The 15535-nt window shown below is 38.9% G+C and overlaps 1 protein-coding gene across 1 annotated transcript; it reads left to right on the top strand.

Annotated features, from left to right (window-relative positions):
• The first annotated feature begins 899 nt into the window (after positions 1-899).
• On the top strand, positions 900-13984 carry spock3 (SPARC (osteonectin), cwcv and kazal like domains proteoglycan 3). The gene is given in 13 exon segments (XM_030138697.1): positions 900-994; positions 1154-1276; positions 8002-8010; positions 8118-8157; positions 9516-9624; positions 10275-10383; positions 10559-10667; positions 10857-10970; positions 11349-11570; positions 12437-12499; positions 12592-12729; positions 13737-13783; positions 13786-13984. Coding segments are annotated over 12 exon segments (1188 nt in total). The 5' UTR covers positions 900-994; the 3' UTR covers positions 13891-13984.
• The last annotated feature ends 1551 nt before the right edge of the window (positions 13985-15535 follow it).

The following is a 15535-nucleotide window of genomic DNA, read 5'->3' as shown; positions in this document are numbered from 1 at the left end:
TGCAGAATCGTTCTGTTGATATGTTCTAGCCCAAAACAAGTACACACACCCACACATTTCCCTTCACTCAAAAATACCTTTAAACACTCTACAGAGGAATGTTTGGGGACTTGGAAAGCCCAAAAAAGCAGTTCCTCCCACCTTCACAAATCATCCTGAACTGGCCATGTATTTATTATGGAAACCATGTTATCTTGTGACATTAATTTACAGTCCTGAGCTCACCTCTGCCAGGAATGTGAGGAAACTTTCTCCTGAGTCACTACTGTACAAACACCTGAGCGGCTCCTATTTGGAGGCCATAACAGAGCCCTTCCATAGAGAAACACACAAAACAGAGTGTGCCTGCAGTTATTTCTGAAGACGACACATCTAAATATGTTTGGATTGATGATGTCTTATAGTTCTAATGACCTCATGGCCGAGTTTTGCTTTTTGCAAGCCATCAGTAAAACATGACTCCTATCTTACTGTATATATATAATATAGATAGGAAATATATATATATATATATATATATATATATATATATATATATATGTATATATATATATATTATCTATATGTGTGTGTGTGTGTGTGTGTGTGTGTGTATGTATGTATATAGCTTTATTATATATATTATTATATTGTGTGTGTATGTGTATATGTCTATATATATATATATTATCTATATATCTCTTCCCCCAAACGCAGAGGTAATCAGTGGAAACACTTTTGCGGTGGCCTGATAACAGCACACAGCAAGCCATCATGACTGTTTCCTCTGCGCCGAGGGAGGCAGAAAGGGAGAGAGAAAAGAGGGACAGAGGCTGGGGCGCGCACCGTGCGACGCGCGTTCCCGATGTGCAGCCGGTGCGGGGAGAGGGAGAGCGAGGAGAGAGAAGAGGAGAGAGAGAGAGAGAGAGAGAGAGAGAGAGAGAGAAGGCTGCTATTACTAGTGACAGAAACGACAGCGAGCACATACAGTCTGGAGAGCAGCTGATGCGACAAGGTAAGAGGAAAAAACCCTCCGCATCTGTGTGTTCAGCCTTCAGCAGCAGCATTTACAGCCTCATGTGATACAGATTGAGCTGCCTCTGCTCTCAGCGCGATTGCGGTGTCCTCCAGCCTGATCCGATGTCCTCTCTCGGTGCTGTTGTTGTGTCCGCAGATGCTGAGCGTCGCCTTGCTGTGTGTGTGCGCCGTCGCCTTCGGAAGCGTCTCCGCTCGCTCCGACAGCGGCAATTTTTTGGATGATAAATGGCTGGCGGAGAGATGGGATAAATTCAGAGATGTGAGTAATATTATTGGTAGATATTATTAATGCCCCCCCCCACCTCCCTCCTTCATTATCTCATTTACCCCGCTTCCCCCTATAGCCACCCTCATTGGTTTGTGATCATGCGCTTCTCGTTTTCTCGTTGTGTCAAGCGCCGCGTCACGGGGCCCGTTTGTGTGTTTGTCACACGTTCATCACCCGTTCCACTGATACAGTAAATAAACTAGCGGTACTGAGATGATCCTAGTCTGGGAGTGCGTTTTGGCGATGGCTGACTGTGGATATCCAATAGCCGAGGCCTGCGCAGTAGACTCAAATGAAGATCGCCTATAGCTGTGAGAAAGGACCGCGGACTCCCCAAATGGGGCCTAATTATAGGCAGGTATGAGGGAGGGAGTCCGCAGTAATGAGCCTGGATTTACAGTTTTTTAGAGGAAAGAACACCTGCCACAATGTGCTGCAGTGGCAAGAACATGAAGCCACATCAGTAGCAGTATACTCGCACTTGTGCCTGATATTCTCATATCACATGCTCCAGCTGGGAATAAAATCAAATATTACACACTACTGGATCACAAAATAGAGCAAGTCCAGTGTAAACACAGAAACCCCTATGAGGATACTAGCAGATTGATGTGCAGCAGTGGATCTAATGTGTCTGTGCCTTTCAGAGTAGCAGTGATTGGGTTTGAAGTGATCTGGGTGATTGTGCTGGTGGTGTCTTTTCTAGCACACTTCAACAAGGTACTGTCAGCCACCATTATCCTGACATGTTTATGTAAGGCCACTTAGCGCAGGAATGCAGCTAATTACCTTGGAACATAGAACATAGGACCAAAAATACTGACCTTCATTCTAAGTGAATGTATATCAGCTGCAGATCATAGTTTAGATATACTGCCTTAAAGAAAAAAAGTTGTGTAGTTTATCTATAAGTAGGATATGTTGCCTTCTAAACACCAATCTGAAAGGTGCACTGCCTGCACACGTAGCCTACATATCCACACAAAAAAAAAAAAACAAACAGGCTTTTGTATTCAAGCTCCACTTAGCAGAGATGCACAAAAGTCCCTGATTCATGACAGAAGAGAGAAACCGCTTCAAGACATGCTTTTTATCTTGTTTTATGTAACTGTTATTATTATTTTGTGTGGCGAGTTATGTGTTGCGACTTTTACTTTCCTTGCCTCACGTACAATAACATATGAGCCCATCACTAAGGTGGACACTGTGATACGCTTCAGGTCCAACTACTGGGCAGGATTTGGATTATGCAAATAAGGTGTCAGGACCGAGTGGCAGACAGGAAAAGTGATTGGCCATGTTGTACTGTTTAAGCTGAGCAAGTGTTTGAAGCACAGAATACAGTGATTCAGTGACTGTGTTACTGAGGTCTATAAATACCCCCAAGGCAATGAAAGGACACCTGTTCCATCCACCATAGATAGATAGATAGATGATAGTATAGATAGATGTGTTGAGATGAAGCTCAGTGTGAATTTTTTTTAACCTTGAGGCCCAAGAAGTATTACAGAACATGAAAGCATTATGTGCTCTGCATATGACCAGTCCACATCTTTTATGTGTGTTGTACTGTACCAGATTTTCTTTGTTTTTTTGCTCCAAGATCTGAAGTGTTTTCCCTAAGGGTTATGAGGTTACGCTTTTTAACTTTACATCTTTTTTTTTTGTCTGGATGCTCATGTTTTTGTTCACAATTATTTTATCTTAAAGAGTGTTTTTCACACACAAAGACAGATAAGTCAGTGGATTTTTATTATACTTAAGGTGTGGTGTTAGGGCTTTGGGCTAACTGTGCAGTCGTACTTATTTATGGGTGTTTATTTTCATGCCAATCTATATGAACTGTAGTGATGTGTTTAAGCGGTACAGTAATTAGCTGCACAGTGTATAATCTTAAACACATGCATCCCTATACTGTCACAATATTCTCACATTACTGTATGTATTTCATAGCACTCACAACTCATGGGGCCAATTGGAACAGTAAAAAAAAAAAAAAAAATCACAGCATCACTTAGATCTCAGATTTTATGAATGTGTGATGAAAACATGGGCTTGATTACACCCTCCAGAGCTAACTTTTCAAAGATATGTAGCGTAAGATGAATCCTGACTTCAAGACAGACATATATAATCAGGTTGGTTTATATGAAAGGTAATTTGACTGAAACACTTTAGCTTCACTTAATGTGGTTAGCGTTAGCTTAATTGAGCAATTAGTGAAGCAGAGTGTTCCTAGAGGTGTGAACGGCTGCAAATACACCTGCTTACCTGCTGTAATGTGATGTACCAGCTTTGTGTTGCATTACCATCATTTAGATTTTGTGTTAGACATATAGTATGGCTCTCATCCTTCAGTAAGCCATAAGTGGGTCCCCTGTTAAGTGCACTAGATACGATCCCGGCTACTCATTTACTGTGGGTTCTCTTAAGATGGTTGGAGAGGCCTGGGCTCTTTCTTCTACATGCGCTGGTGCCATCTCATCTTTTTTAGACATTTTGCCCTACTCTGGACCTTGCCTGACTTCCAGAATTGGCACACAGAAAAAAGATAAGCTTCAGAAAAGGGTGAAGATGAAAGGAAAAACACAATGAACAGTATGTGATGAAGAGCTAGAAGCTTAATTATAAGGTATACGACTAAATTAAAAGCTTGTTTTGACTAGCCTCATTAGAACAGATTACACCCTCTCATACTCTCCTCTTTTGTGTGCTTTTTGTCTACGTATTTGTCCTGTGTTGTTTGTGTTGTGGAGGGTGAATGATGTAGAGAAGGTACAGAGCTTCAGGGCTTTTCCACTTCAAAGCACCTCAGCGTGGATTTGTGTGTGTTTGTGCGCGCATGCATGCGACAAGCTTGAGCAAGACAAGTAGAGCCAGTACAGTGAAAACATGCGCATATTTCTCCTGTTGGATGTTGGGGAAGGAGCGACGCTGGAAGGAAGTAAAAGGAAGCCATTAGGACACAGTTAACAAGTAGAAAACATAAGCTGTTAAAATCCCAATCAAAGTGAGAAGAGTATCAGAAACATCATATTAATGAGGTCTTCTTTAAACACACGGACACAAAGACACACAGTAGGAAAGTGGAGCTTTAAATCTTTTTCTATTTTTTGCATTTTTGCATGTAAGAAAAGCTGTTATAGGTAGAATGAGAGAGGAATGGAAGTGGAGGGAAATGAAGAGATAAATTGAAAAGTTGCTATTTTTAGAATATACCCAGGAGGCTAGTAGACCTATTGTTGAATTTTGGGTTTTTTGAGCTTTTGGAAAGTGGGTAGCTGGTAGCATACGCAGTAAAGTGTATTCATCCAGTTATTTGATGTTCTGTAGTGCTGACAGGTTCCTGCACTACTTTCAGTATATGGCGGTGATAGGTTTGTTTGTTTAGCACTGTGTATGTGGTGTGTGTATGTCTGCGTGTGTCCGTGCACTCGCGTGTGTCAGTTGATTCCATTAAGGAATCAGACCGCAAGCACTTTTGTTGCCTTGACTAGTCTAAAAGGTCCCGGCCCCCATAATGCAATGTTCTCATTATTCAGTCTCCAGTCTGTAGAGCTACAAGGGAACTGTCCTCAACATAAGACAAAACAATATAACACTATTTACTTTAGCGTTAGTATGGGCTTTGTTGGTGTTAATCAAGTAAATAAAGATAGTCTTGTAGATAAAACTATTAATCAACAGTTCTGCAATCAGTAATAAAGAGTCTGTAGGGGGTGTGTAGGGTCAGAAGGGTTAGCAATAGAGAAGAAGAAGGCAGAATTAATTAAAGGTTAGAAAAAAAACAGAGGTGACCCTGGTGACCTAATGGCAAGCAAATGAGCAAGAGAAATGAGAATATGGAAAACACCAACACTATGAAAAATGTGGGATGCCTTACATGAAGATTTGGACATGTTCTGTTCATACCTCACTGATACCCTCACTACTGGATGAGTATACATTATAATTTTATCACAGGTGAAGCAGCACAGGGCTTTTGGCAACTTTAGGTTTTACTATTTTTCCAGTTCTAATGCATTTGTATTTGTGTAGTACATTTGTATGTGAAACAAGTTTTCCATTATACTGATGCACTTAGTAGAAACCGTACAAATCTACAATGCAAGAAAAAGGTTAAGTTTGATTATCTGTGTTTATTTCTGAATCTGAATCCCATGGTTTATAAAGTATAATCAAAAGCACAAAAATATAATACAATAATATGATATACGTTATAATTAAATTGGAAATATGTATAAAAAAAGGAAACAACCGGAATACTCAGGGGTAGGGCTATGACACAGACTAATATTTATATATAAATATTATCATCATAAGAGTTTCATATCAGTTGCTACATGTGAATTTCAGGTAATTTCAGAGTTTAATCTCTTACTTCATGATGAGAAAAGGATGCTTAGCAAACAGCTGAATGTTTCACAGGCAGAACATTCAAACAGAATAACATAAATATGCAGAAGTGAAAAAAAATACACTGAAAGATTTGATTTAATTTGACAATAGGAACACAATAAACCTGGAAGATAGAAAGAATTGTTGAACTGCTGATCCCAAAGTACAATTATCACGATATAACAGAAATAATACGATATGACATGTAATTATACACAGTTTTTTATAGTTTGTGTTTCATTTTCCTGCTGGAGTCATCAAAATTTAAAATGAAATATTCTATATGTAGTTGTCTATGTGCTTTCCTTTTTGAGTTAAACTACATGTATTTACAGTGTAACCCATAAAGACCCAGTGCTACTTTAGTGTCAGTTCCCAAATGAATTTTTCTCTCTATTTAACCTTTCTTAAATGATTTATCACCATTTACTCTAACATTATCCTCTGTATTTGTGTTTTTTTTCAGTAAAAATCACATATTTTCCTGTATTTAATTTACTGATCATGTAGATGTTCATAAACGCTCAGATTAAAGTTGAGGGTTATTATCTCAGAAACAGAGAAAACTGAAGAAAAAGTGACTTTTTCAGCAAAGATATCAACAATTAAACATAAACAAAAGTGTCTCCATCCACTGTCATTGATTAAACGCCATCGGTTTTACTGGTGAATCAATGTTGTAGAAGATGACAGGATTTTCATGTTCACTACGGAGCCTCTGAACGTCCAAATGGGTCATATCTGATGACCATGAAAAGATGATGAACTGTATTTTACACCAATTATTTACATGTATTGATAGGATTAGTGGATCAACATGTATAAAGCAGTTTAGATTAAGAGATAATTTTGGTTGATGGATGTTTGGGTCTGTATGGGTTAATGATTCAGTGGTGGTTTCCTTCAAGGTAAAAACAATGTGTTACTGAACGTGCATGTCACAAGCATCCAAACCAAAGACAACAATCCCCCTCAAACCTAAAGTTTAAACAAATTCTTGCCATATTTAAAGTACAATGCAAATCTTTCCATCTGACAACCTGGATAGCAAGAAATAGCACAGCAATGTCTATTTACCTTTATAGGTTTTACCTTTAGTGTTGTTTAAAACACAGTACTTTATTAAAAAAAAAAAAAAAAACATTTCTGTCACCCACACCTCCTCTTAACCACACACCCTTAACCTACTGAGCTTCCACTCACACTTCCTGCCCTAACCGTGCAGGAAAGCAGAGATGGCTCTGTCCCCATTACTGAATCTCTTCCTGTACTCTGTCTGTCATTATCATAAACACTGAGGCCCTTACTGTCAAAACATTCACTAGATCCATTTCAATTGAGTTTTATTGGAAACTATTGCAGTGGTTAAATTTAATTTTGTTTTTAGTCTTTTTATCTCCAGTTTCATGAGTGATTTACCTCAAAAGTCAAGTATAATATGATCCTTTTTTATATTGCCTTTTTATTTGTTCTTATTTTACTTCCGAACTTAATTGCAAATTACAAGAACCAGATTGTGCAGAGGAAACATCAGTTCAGTGTGATACTAAGCACCCTTAAAAAGCGTCTCACACTGTGTAAAACAACATTTGGCTAAAATGACCAAGGTGCCAAGTGAAAGAGCACAAATGAAATAACTTTAACAACATGATAAGCTCACAAGGAATTATTTGACAACATTAGAGAGAAGACAGTACCCATGAATGTAGAAAGCGAGATTAGAGTAAAACAAAATGTAGATCATTATTTCTGACTATTTCTACGCCCCTTTAACACTTGCATCATCAGTGAGAAACCCCTGAGTGTAACTCTTCCTGTTTTGTAGATGTACCTATAAACTGTGGAAACACATGTGATACACGTTCACGTTTAACGCAAGACACAATAACACTATTCCACTCTGTGTACTCCTGTTTATTATGTCTTTCTGGAATACTTTGAAGTATCTTTTTTTCTGGGATCTGGTTAAATTAAGGCGTAATTCAGTTTCAATTAAATTAATTTAAATTAAACTGCATATTTAGGATCAAATCTGCAACTCTATTCACGAGTAACATGATCACATTCTTTTCTTAATTTTCCCATAAATCTGAAGAAAATAAGGCTATAAACAGGACTGAAAAACTTGAATGTTCTTCCCCTAATTGTCATGTTCCTCTCTATTTTTTTCTTCAGTGCAGTCATATGCAACAGTATCTAAATAAAATACATGCATGAAAGTGTCACCACCGGTTTTGTCAAATCAAATTTCAACGTGTGATCAAAAGGCTAATGAAATGTTCTCTTATTCTTTGTCTTCATAATGCTTTCTCATGAAGGAAGTGGAGGTTTGTATGGCTGCCTAATATATACATAGTATCTGCTGTGTATTATTTACTACCTGTACTATCTGAAAAATCATGTCATGGTTTTAAAATGGTCTAACCTGTTTCAGGAGCCGAGAACATGGACTCCATCCAAGCCCTTCGATCAAGGTGGGTGTGAGTGACTTGAATGATATAACAATAAAAAAAGCTCCAACCTCTAACAAAGGCTGCATCTAACAGAACACTTTTTTGATGTACAACAACAGGTAAATCTAATACAATACTTTGTAGAAAGGTTGCAGCCATTATAGACTGAAATAAAAGCAGAATTTAACACAGGAAACTGATGTGATAGGTGATTTATGCAAAATGTTCCTGATACTCATGAAATAAAGACCACATTGGTAGGTTTGGTGATGGTTAAATTAAGTCATAAACCAGTAATATACAAAAAGCGCTGATGAAAAAGTGCAAAATAAGAAAAAAAAGTGTTAAATCTGGGACAATGCAGAGCCAAAGGAATCTATAGAAGCATTTCTATCTTGAGCCAAACTTCATGTTATTGAAATTTGTCATTTGCTTTGTGTGTGATTTTGATCTAAACTGCTCTATTTCTAGCACCTAGTTTATTTTACTGATAAATTTGGATAACTTGTATGTTCTTCCCACATCTTTTGCAACTAAATTTCCCATTGTACTAGAGAGTGATAAGCTCATAAACACATCCAGGCAAACCAGGACACAAACACACTCACTCTTACTTATCACCATATCCTCAAACACTCACCCAGCATCCACACACACACACTCACACACACTCACTCACAGACATGTCAGGCAAACAATAGCATTAGATAGTGCGTTGGAGGATGGAGGCAGGATATCTGCCAAAGCTGCTCAGGGATTACAGTAAGGTTCTTTAGAACAGAGGTCATTCGCAAACTGTTCTGAGATCAGCTGAAGCCTTTAGATACTGTGCTCAGGTACCATGCTGAGGGCTGACAAGCGGTCAGATCCAGAATGCATGCTGTGTCCAACAAAGATCACACCCTCAGAGCTAAAATCAGCTGTCTAAGATCAGTTGTGGGATCTGATGCCAGATCAGTTTGAGGAGCTCTGCAAGGGCACACATGAAGCTGACACTCATTTCAGGCTGATGCAGAGTCAGAAGTAGCCTCTCTAACAAGTTCCATCTGTTTTTAGCTGTAAGCATACGTAATGGTATTATGGCTTTGAGTTCTGTGTGAGAGAGATTCCCAGAGTATGTGAGGAGAGTGGATTGAATTAGCACACACCTAAACAGCCAAATCTCTCACACCTTTTAAGTACATCAGATCTGTAAATATCAAAAGAAAGAGCACGGTTTCACCTGAAATCTTTCATTTGTATTCATAAAAGAACCAAAGGAAAATGTAGCATCGGATGACGAGCTTTGTTTTGTCTTTAAATAGAGAAGCTGTGGTTTTGTTTCATGCACAGTCCACATCTACACATCTAAAGACTTGTCATACTATTTGTGTTTCCAGGCCTTGATCCAGCCAAAGACCCCTGTCTGAAGATCAAATGCAGTCGCCACAAGGTGTGTGTGGCTGAGGATTATAAAACTGCCACTTGTGTCAGCCAGAGGAGAGTTAGGTAAGGGATGCACACACTTGCTCCTGGTGTCAAAGCTGTCTTCACATTTGCATTCAGACATTTCTTTGACAAAGTCAGAAATGAAACACAAATGACAGGGGATTAAAACCAAATCAATTTTTTTTTTTTTTTGTTTTCCATGTTTCCTGTTCACATGGTAGGCTAACCTCACTAGGAGTGGCGGTTGTTTTTCTATTTTACGAGCTGGTCTAATGGTTTCCCGGCTCTCTTGCGACTGTTGTGACATTCATGTTTAGTCCAATTACCCCAGCACTGGCACTGCCGTACAACAAGTCCTGCCAAACAATATGAATGGGCTTTGTATGTGTATGTGTGTGTTTCTGTCTGGGACACTGTCGACTGGACAGAGGACAGTAACACCACACTGACCCCATTTCCCATTCTTAGTACCAACACAATTACCAAAGCATAGTGCAAGCAAATCAGGAAAATAATCACACATAAATCCTAAATCCTTGTCTCATTTCTGAAATGGCTGTAAAAATAAGACAAATATCACACAGAAACACACGGAAGCATTGGTCTTGAATAGAGAAGGCAGGACAAGGCTGAGTAGTGTGTTTGCACTATTTTTTAAAGACAGGTGTTTAGCTGGTATATAAATTGATTGTTTCACATCTATTTTCTAGTTTCAAAGATGCTAGTTTGTACCAGAGTCCAGGGTCGAAGTGTAAACCATGTCCAGTGGTTCACCCCTCTCCTGTTTGTGGAACTGACGGACACACATATTCCACCAAGGTACCCACACACTCACACATACACACAGTACAAACTCATCACCTCTCACACATGATGGAAACATCTGATCACAGTATCACACATTTTCTTTTCCTCGTCATAGGGTACGTATCCTGATTTAACTTCCTCTTCTGTCTCATCCCTTGTATTTTTTGTCTCTGTTTGCTTTGCTTAGTGTAAGTTAGAATACCAGGCATGCATCACAGGGAAGAAGATCGCCATGAAGTGTCCTGGCATGTGTCCCTGCCCCACTCAGGCAGAACACAGCTCACCAGAAAAGAAAGGTACATACATGACCATGTGTATGGTCATCATTCTTATTGAAATGTCAAAACCATTCCATTTTGCTCAAGTATCATCTCCACAAGTTTCAGGGCAGCTGTGAGTGGACTGTGACTTGTCATCTTCTTCACACGAGAGGAACACTAAAGAATCACTTCATCATCATTAATTATTTCTGTGTGTTCCCTCAGTGTGCAGTGAGTCAGACCTGAAGGAGGTGGTGAATCGACTGAGAGACTGGTTCAGAGTTCTGCATGAGAATGGCAACCACAAGAGAGTCAAAATCCAAAAGCCGGAGAAGAACAGTAAGTCGTAAAGTAGCGACGAGTAATGGATAAAATACAATGAGCTGCAGGGGTTATTTTAATATCATTTATATTATCCTTATTATTACATAGCTGTTAGCTAAAAAATATTGGTATGATATACAATTATGCTGAATGTGATGATGATTTTATTGCTGCCGCTAAATAAATGGCCTGTTTTCTTCTTTGAACTTCATACAGTATAGCAGTGTACTGTTACACTATTATTCTGTAGACTTTGAAAATGACCACAAAATTGTAAAAAAAAAAAAAAAAAAAAAAAAAAGGAAATAAAAACTGTAAAGCTTTGTCCTAAACATGGTTGGCTATATGTCATTATAACATGTGACCTTTGTTTTGCTTGACATTTCTTTGCAGAGTTTGAGGTCGGGGCGTCACCTATTTGTAAGGACCCTCTGGGCTGGATGTTTTCTCGTCTGGACACAAACTTTGACCTTCAGCTCGACCAATCAGAGATTAAGAGTCTTTACATGGACAGGAATGAACCGTGCTCTGACGCATTCTTCAGATCTTGCGATTCACACAATGACAAAGTCATAACCAGCTCTGAGTGGTGCACATGCTTCCAGAGGTACACAGGTAATGTCTGGATACACTCACACTCATAAATGTTGAATTAAATGCTTACATGAATGTTCTTCCAAATACAATTACTGAGGGTTGAGAGTTCAGTTTTTTGTAAAGTTCTTTAAAGTTGAGCTATCTTCTACAGACATTAATCAAATATACTAGTAGCTAATGGGGTCTGAGTCTGCAATAAAATGTTTTAATAATTTCATTCTAAAATTAAAGTGAACTAGAAGAACACTCAGTGCAGTGCATACCTCTGTCAAGTTATGAGCAGTGGTAGAAAAAGTAAAGAAACTTCTTCCAGATCTGCTTCACAGTTAAGCAGGTTTGCCCTTGTGCTACGCCCATGCCTGTTCCCCCAACTTTCATAAAACTTAGCCTGGGAGTTTTGTACAATTCTGCTGGGACACAGGCAGAAAACAAATGGTAATGAAAACATAACCTCCTTGGTAGAGGTAAAAATCTCCTGAAAATGGTCTTGCTAACATATATTTCTAACATTTTACACACAATCTTCATGTGTTTCTACTATGGTCAGTAATTTTACAAGGAAAACCAAATCTGAAGGAACAGATTACACTGCAGTTGCTTGTCATCCATGTACCGACTGTATTACTGGACTCTGTGAACTATAACAGCACGATACATTACATTAACACACCACCGTAACACCAAGGATGACTGTTTGTTTTGGTTATGACGACCAATGTTCAGTGATGACTCACTAAGCTGCATGTGTAAAAGCAAAGACAGCAGGATAACAAACATCCTGACGAAAGCAGAAAATACACAAAAGAAGCAAAGTTCACACAAACAAATCCCAGAAAAGCAGACTTGTGCAGTTTGTTACAGAGTCCCTTGTCTATTCTTTTCAGATTCCCCTTGTAAAGCAGAGCTGTCCAGTATCAACAAAAAGCAAGCAGGGAAGAAACTACTCGGTGGGACTCACTATCACACTAACATTCATAACAACACTCACACAGAGCGTGTCAGCCTATCTCACTGTCTGTGCTTTGGCTTCTATGTGTAGGTCAGTATCTGCCGTCCTGTGATGAAGACGGTTACTACAGGACCCATCAGTGTCACAGCAGCAGTGGCCAGTGCTGGTGTGTGGATCGCTATGGTAACGAGGTGGCTGGCTCACGCACCCATGGCCCTGCAGACTGCGGTAGGCAAAACAGGAAAAGGGACTGTCATGTCAAATTGTTTTAAAACATGCCAAAGTTATTAGGATGCAAAAGTAAACAATAATATACACTGCCTGAAGAAAAAAAAGGAAAGGAAAGGAAGGAAAACATAAAATATACACTGATGTCCAGACCGGGTCATTCAGTATATTCAGGTTGAACTGACCAAATTTTTTTGCATGTAATGCTGCTGAACCTAGACCTGACCAACTGACGTAACCCCAGATCATAACATTGCCCCCACAGGCTTGTACTGTAGGCACTAGGCATGATGGGTAATCACTTCATTCACATCTCATCACGTCCTGATGCATCCATCACTCTGGAACAGAATCAGTCTGGACTCATCAGACCACATGACCTTATCCCGTTGAAACACAGTCCAATCTTTATACTCTCAAACTGATGGTTGTTTAAGAACTGAGAAACTAAAGAATTTGTTGCAAGTGAAACATACGACTCACTTTAGTAATTATCCAATGTAAAGACCTGAACTGTTTGCCAAGTTAGATCCATCCAGTGACTTTTTTTTTTTTTTTATCAAGAAATGTATACATCAGAACTGGTCCATACATGTTAAACACCTGCGTATCATCCATACACTTCTGACACTGGTACTGATACCTTTACTTTGATATTGGTCTGTACACAATACTTTCTAAGATACAAATTCGTTATTTTTACTGAATTGAAAAAGACTACAAACAGTATAGTACTAACACAAAAATGAAACCCATTCACCACATCTTGAACCTGTCTATTAACATAACATCATTAATAATCAATGTACATAAGAGAAGCTGTTGTACATGTTGCATGCACAGATGAGTGGCTTCCTTAACTATTGAAATTTGGTATGAAATAGCTTTAAATGATCAGATATGTCTTTGCAGTTTAAAAATAATCAATAATAAGCAATCCTTATGGTAACTTGACTTGTACAGTTGGGTCTACGTGGTGTCTTATTTTCTGCTTCCCTGTTTGCTAGGTGTAATCTTGGAGTCATCTGGAGACCTCGGCAGTGGGGATTCGCTTTCACCGACGATGATGAAGATTCCTTTGCTCTCAGTGACGACGGGATGGATGATGAAGACGATGAAGACGAGGATGATGACGATGACAACGACGAATATCTGTCATAATTTTAAAAAAGAAAACAAAAAAAAGAAAAAGAGAAAACTGTTTGTTTGGTCAAACTGCACGTTTCTTGGTGACTCCCCAGGCAGATACTTAATCGTACTAACAGCCTATGGACTACTCTCTGTGTATCGTTTGTTCATAAGTTTAAAAAAAAAAACAATGTTCCTGGCAAAATGTTTATGATTTCTCTTCTCGTCTAAATATAAATAGATTGGTTGATGGCACTTGTTCATTTGTCAGCCAACCAGAGAATATGACGGACTAAATGACAACCAATCCTTTGGATTCGGTCACATGTGCAAAGACCTCTTCTTTCATTGGACACTCCATGTCTTCTAGTGTGTCCTGTCCTTGTGCAGCACTCTTACGCCTGAGTGTGTTGACGCCTGAGGCACAATGTTAAAGAGATCCCCTCCTTTCCTTCATGCCTTCATCCCTTCCTCCCCTCCTGGACCCTTTACCTCTTCTCTAATGTTCCTGTGTATAGGTGGGATGTTGATGATGTAGATAAGAGAATATTGCACTCTTTAGGTTTTGTTTGATCATGATTTGTAACTGTGACTGTAACTGTGTGGAAAAACAAGATAAGTTAGACATGCTTCATTAGGAGAATTAAGGCAAAAACACAGTATGAGCTGGATAACAATCAAAACCGACATGCGATGTTTTCAGTGGAACACAAATCAAGTCAGATCATCTCAAAGGCTTAGCAACAAAGAAAGCCAAATTACTGCTTGAGAGAAAAAGAACAGCAGTGTTTGGAGGGGAATTATCTATTTTTCTAATCCATTCTTGAATGAATACAGAATGAAACAGATTTGTCGTAGCATGTCTAATACTGCGTGATGGCGTTTCTCTCTGTAGAACCAGAGCCTAAACCTTTGCGGAACTTAAAATATAGTGTCGCTTGAGGCTGCAAATCTCCTCCAAGCATACAGATGAAGCAACACTTACATAGTCATGAACTGCTTGAGCCTCAAATTTGTGAGATAAAAATGTTTGCTGACCTTTAATTGTCAGTGAGCAGAAAGAAAAACTCATACTTCCAATGGTGTTGATGTTTTTACTTTTCAGATATGAGTCTTAGACTTAATGTGATTTGAACACGTGGTGTGACAGAACAAATCTCTTGCACAGTCATAAAACCACAGAGCCATGCAGACCTGTTGAAAATGTCTGGCAGGGGAGAAGGGTGAGGTGTGCCTTTTTCTGGTGAGGACAGATGGTGGTCATAGTGGCAGAGCATGCTTTACTGGACTAACCTGAAGCTCATTATTACACTGCATAAGAGTGGCTTTATTGTCAAGTTTGGACTTGGTTCGGTTTGTGGTTTGCTTTTGGTCTCTCTTATGATGGTGTTACATAGGCCATTTCAGATCTTCTGATTTATAACATAGGAAAGCTAGATATAGAAAGCACAGAGATACTTAGCAGTTAAGGCATAAACACTTACACTCTGCTGGATTTGAAACTGTTTTATATATATCAGTACACTGGCTATAGAAAGCTTTGGTTTAGACAGCTTTAATAAAAGAGGTGATCATCTTACAGTGTTTGCTTTTTACTTTGTACCTGCTCTGCTGTAACGACTTATAGTGTAATCGGATCATGAAACTCAAACTGATCCCAGATTTGTGTATTCTTGAT

This window comes from Sphaeramia orbicularis, chromosome 1, assembly GCF_902148855.1.
Source record: "Sphaeramia orbicularis chromosome 1, fSphaOr1.1, whole genome shotgun sequence".
In the NCBI taxonomy this organism is placed as follows: Eukaryota; Metazoa; Chordata; class Actinopteri; order Kurtiformes; family Apogonidae; genus Sphaeramia; species Sphaeramia orbicularis.
Note: the sequence above shows the minus strand (reverse complement) of the source record. Positions and strands in the feature narration are given on the sequence as shown.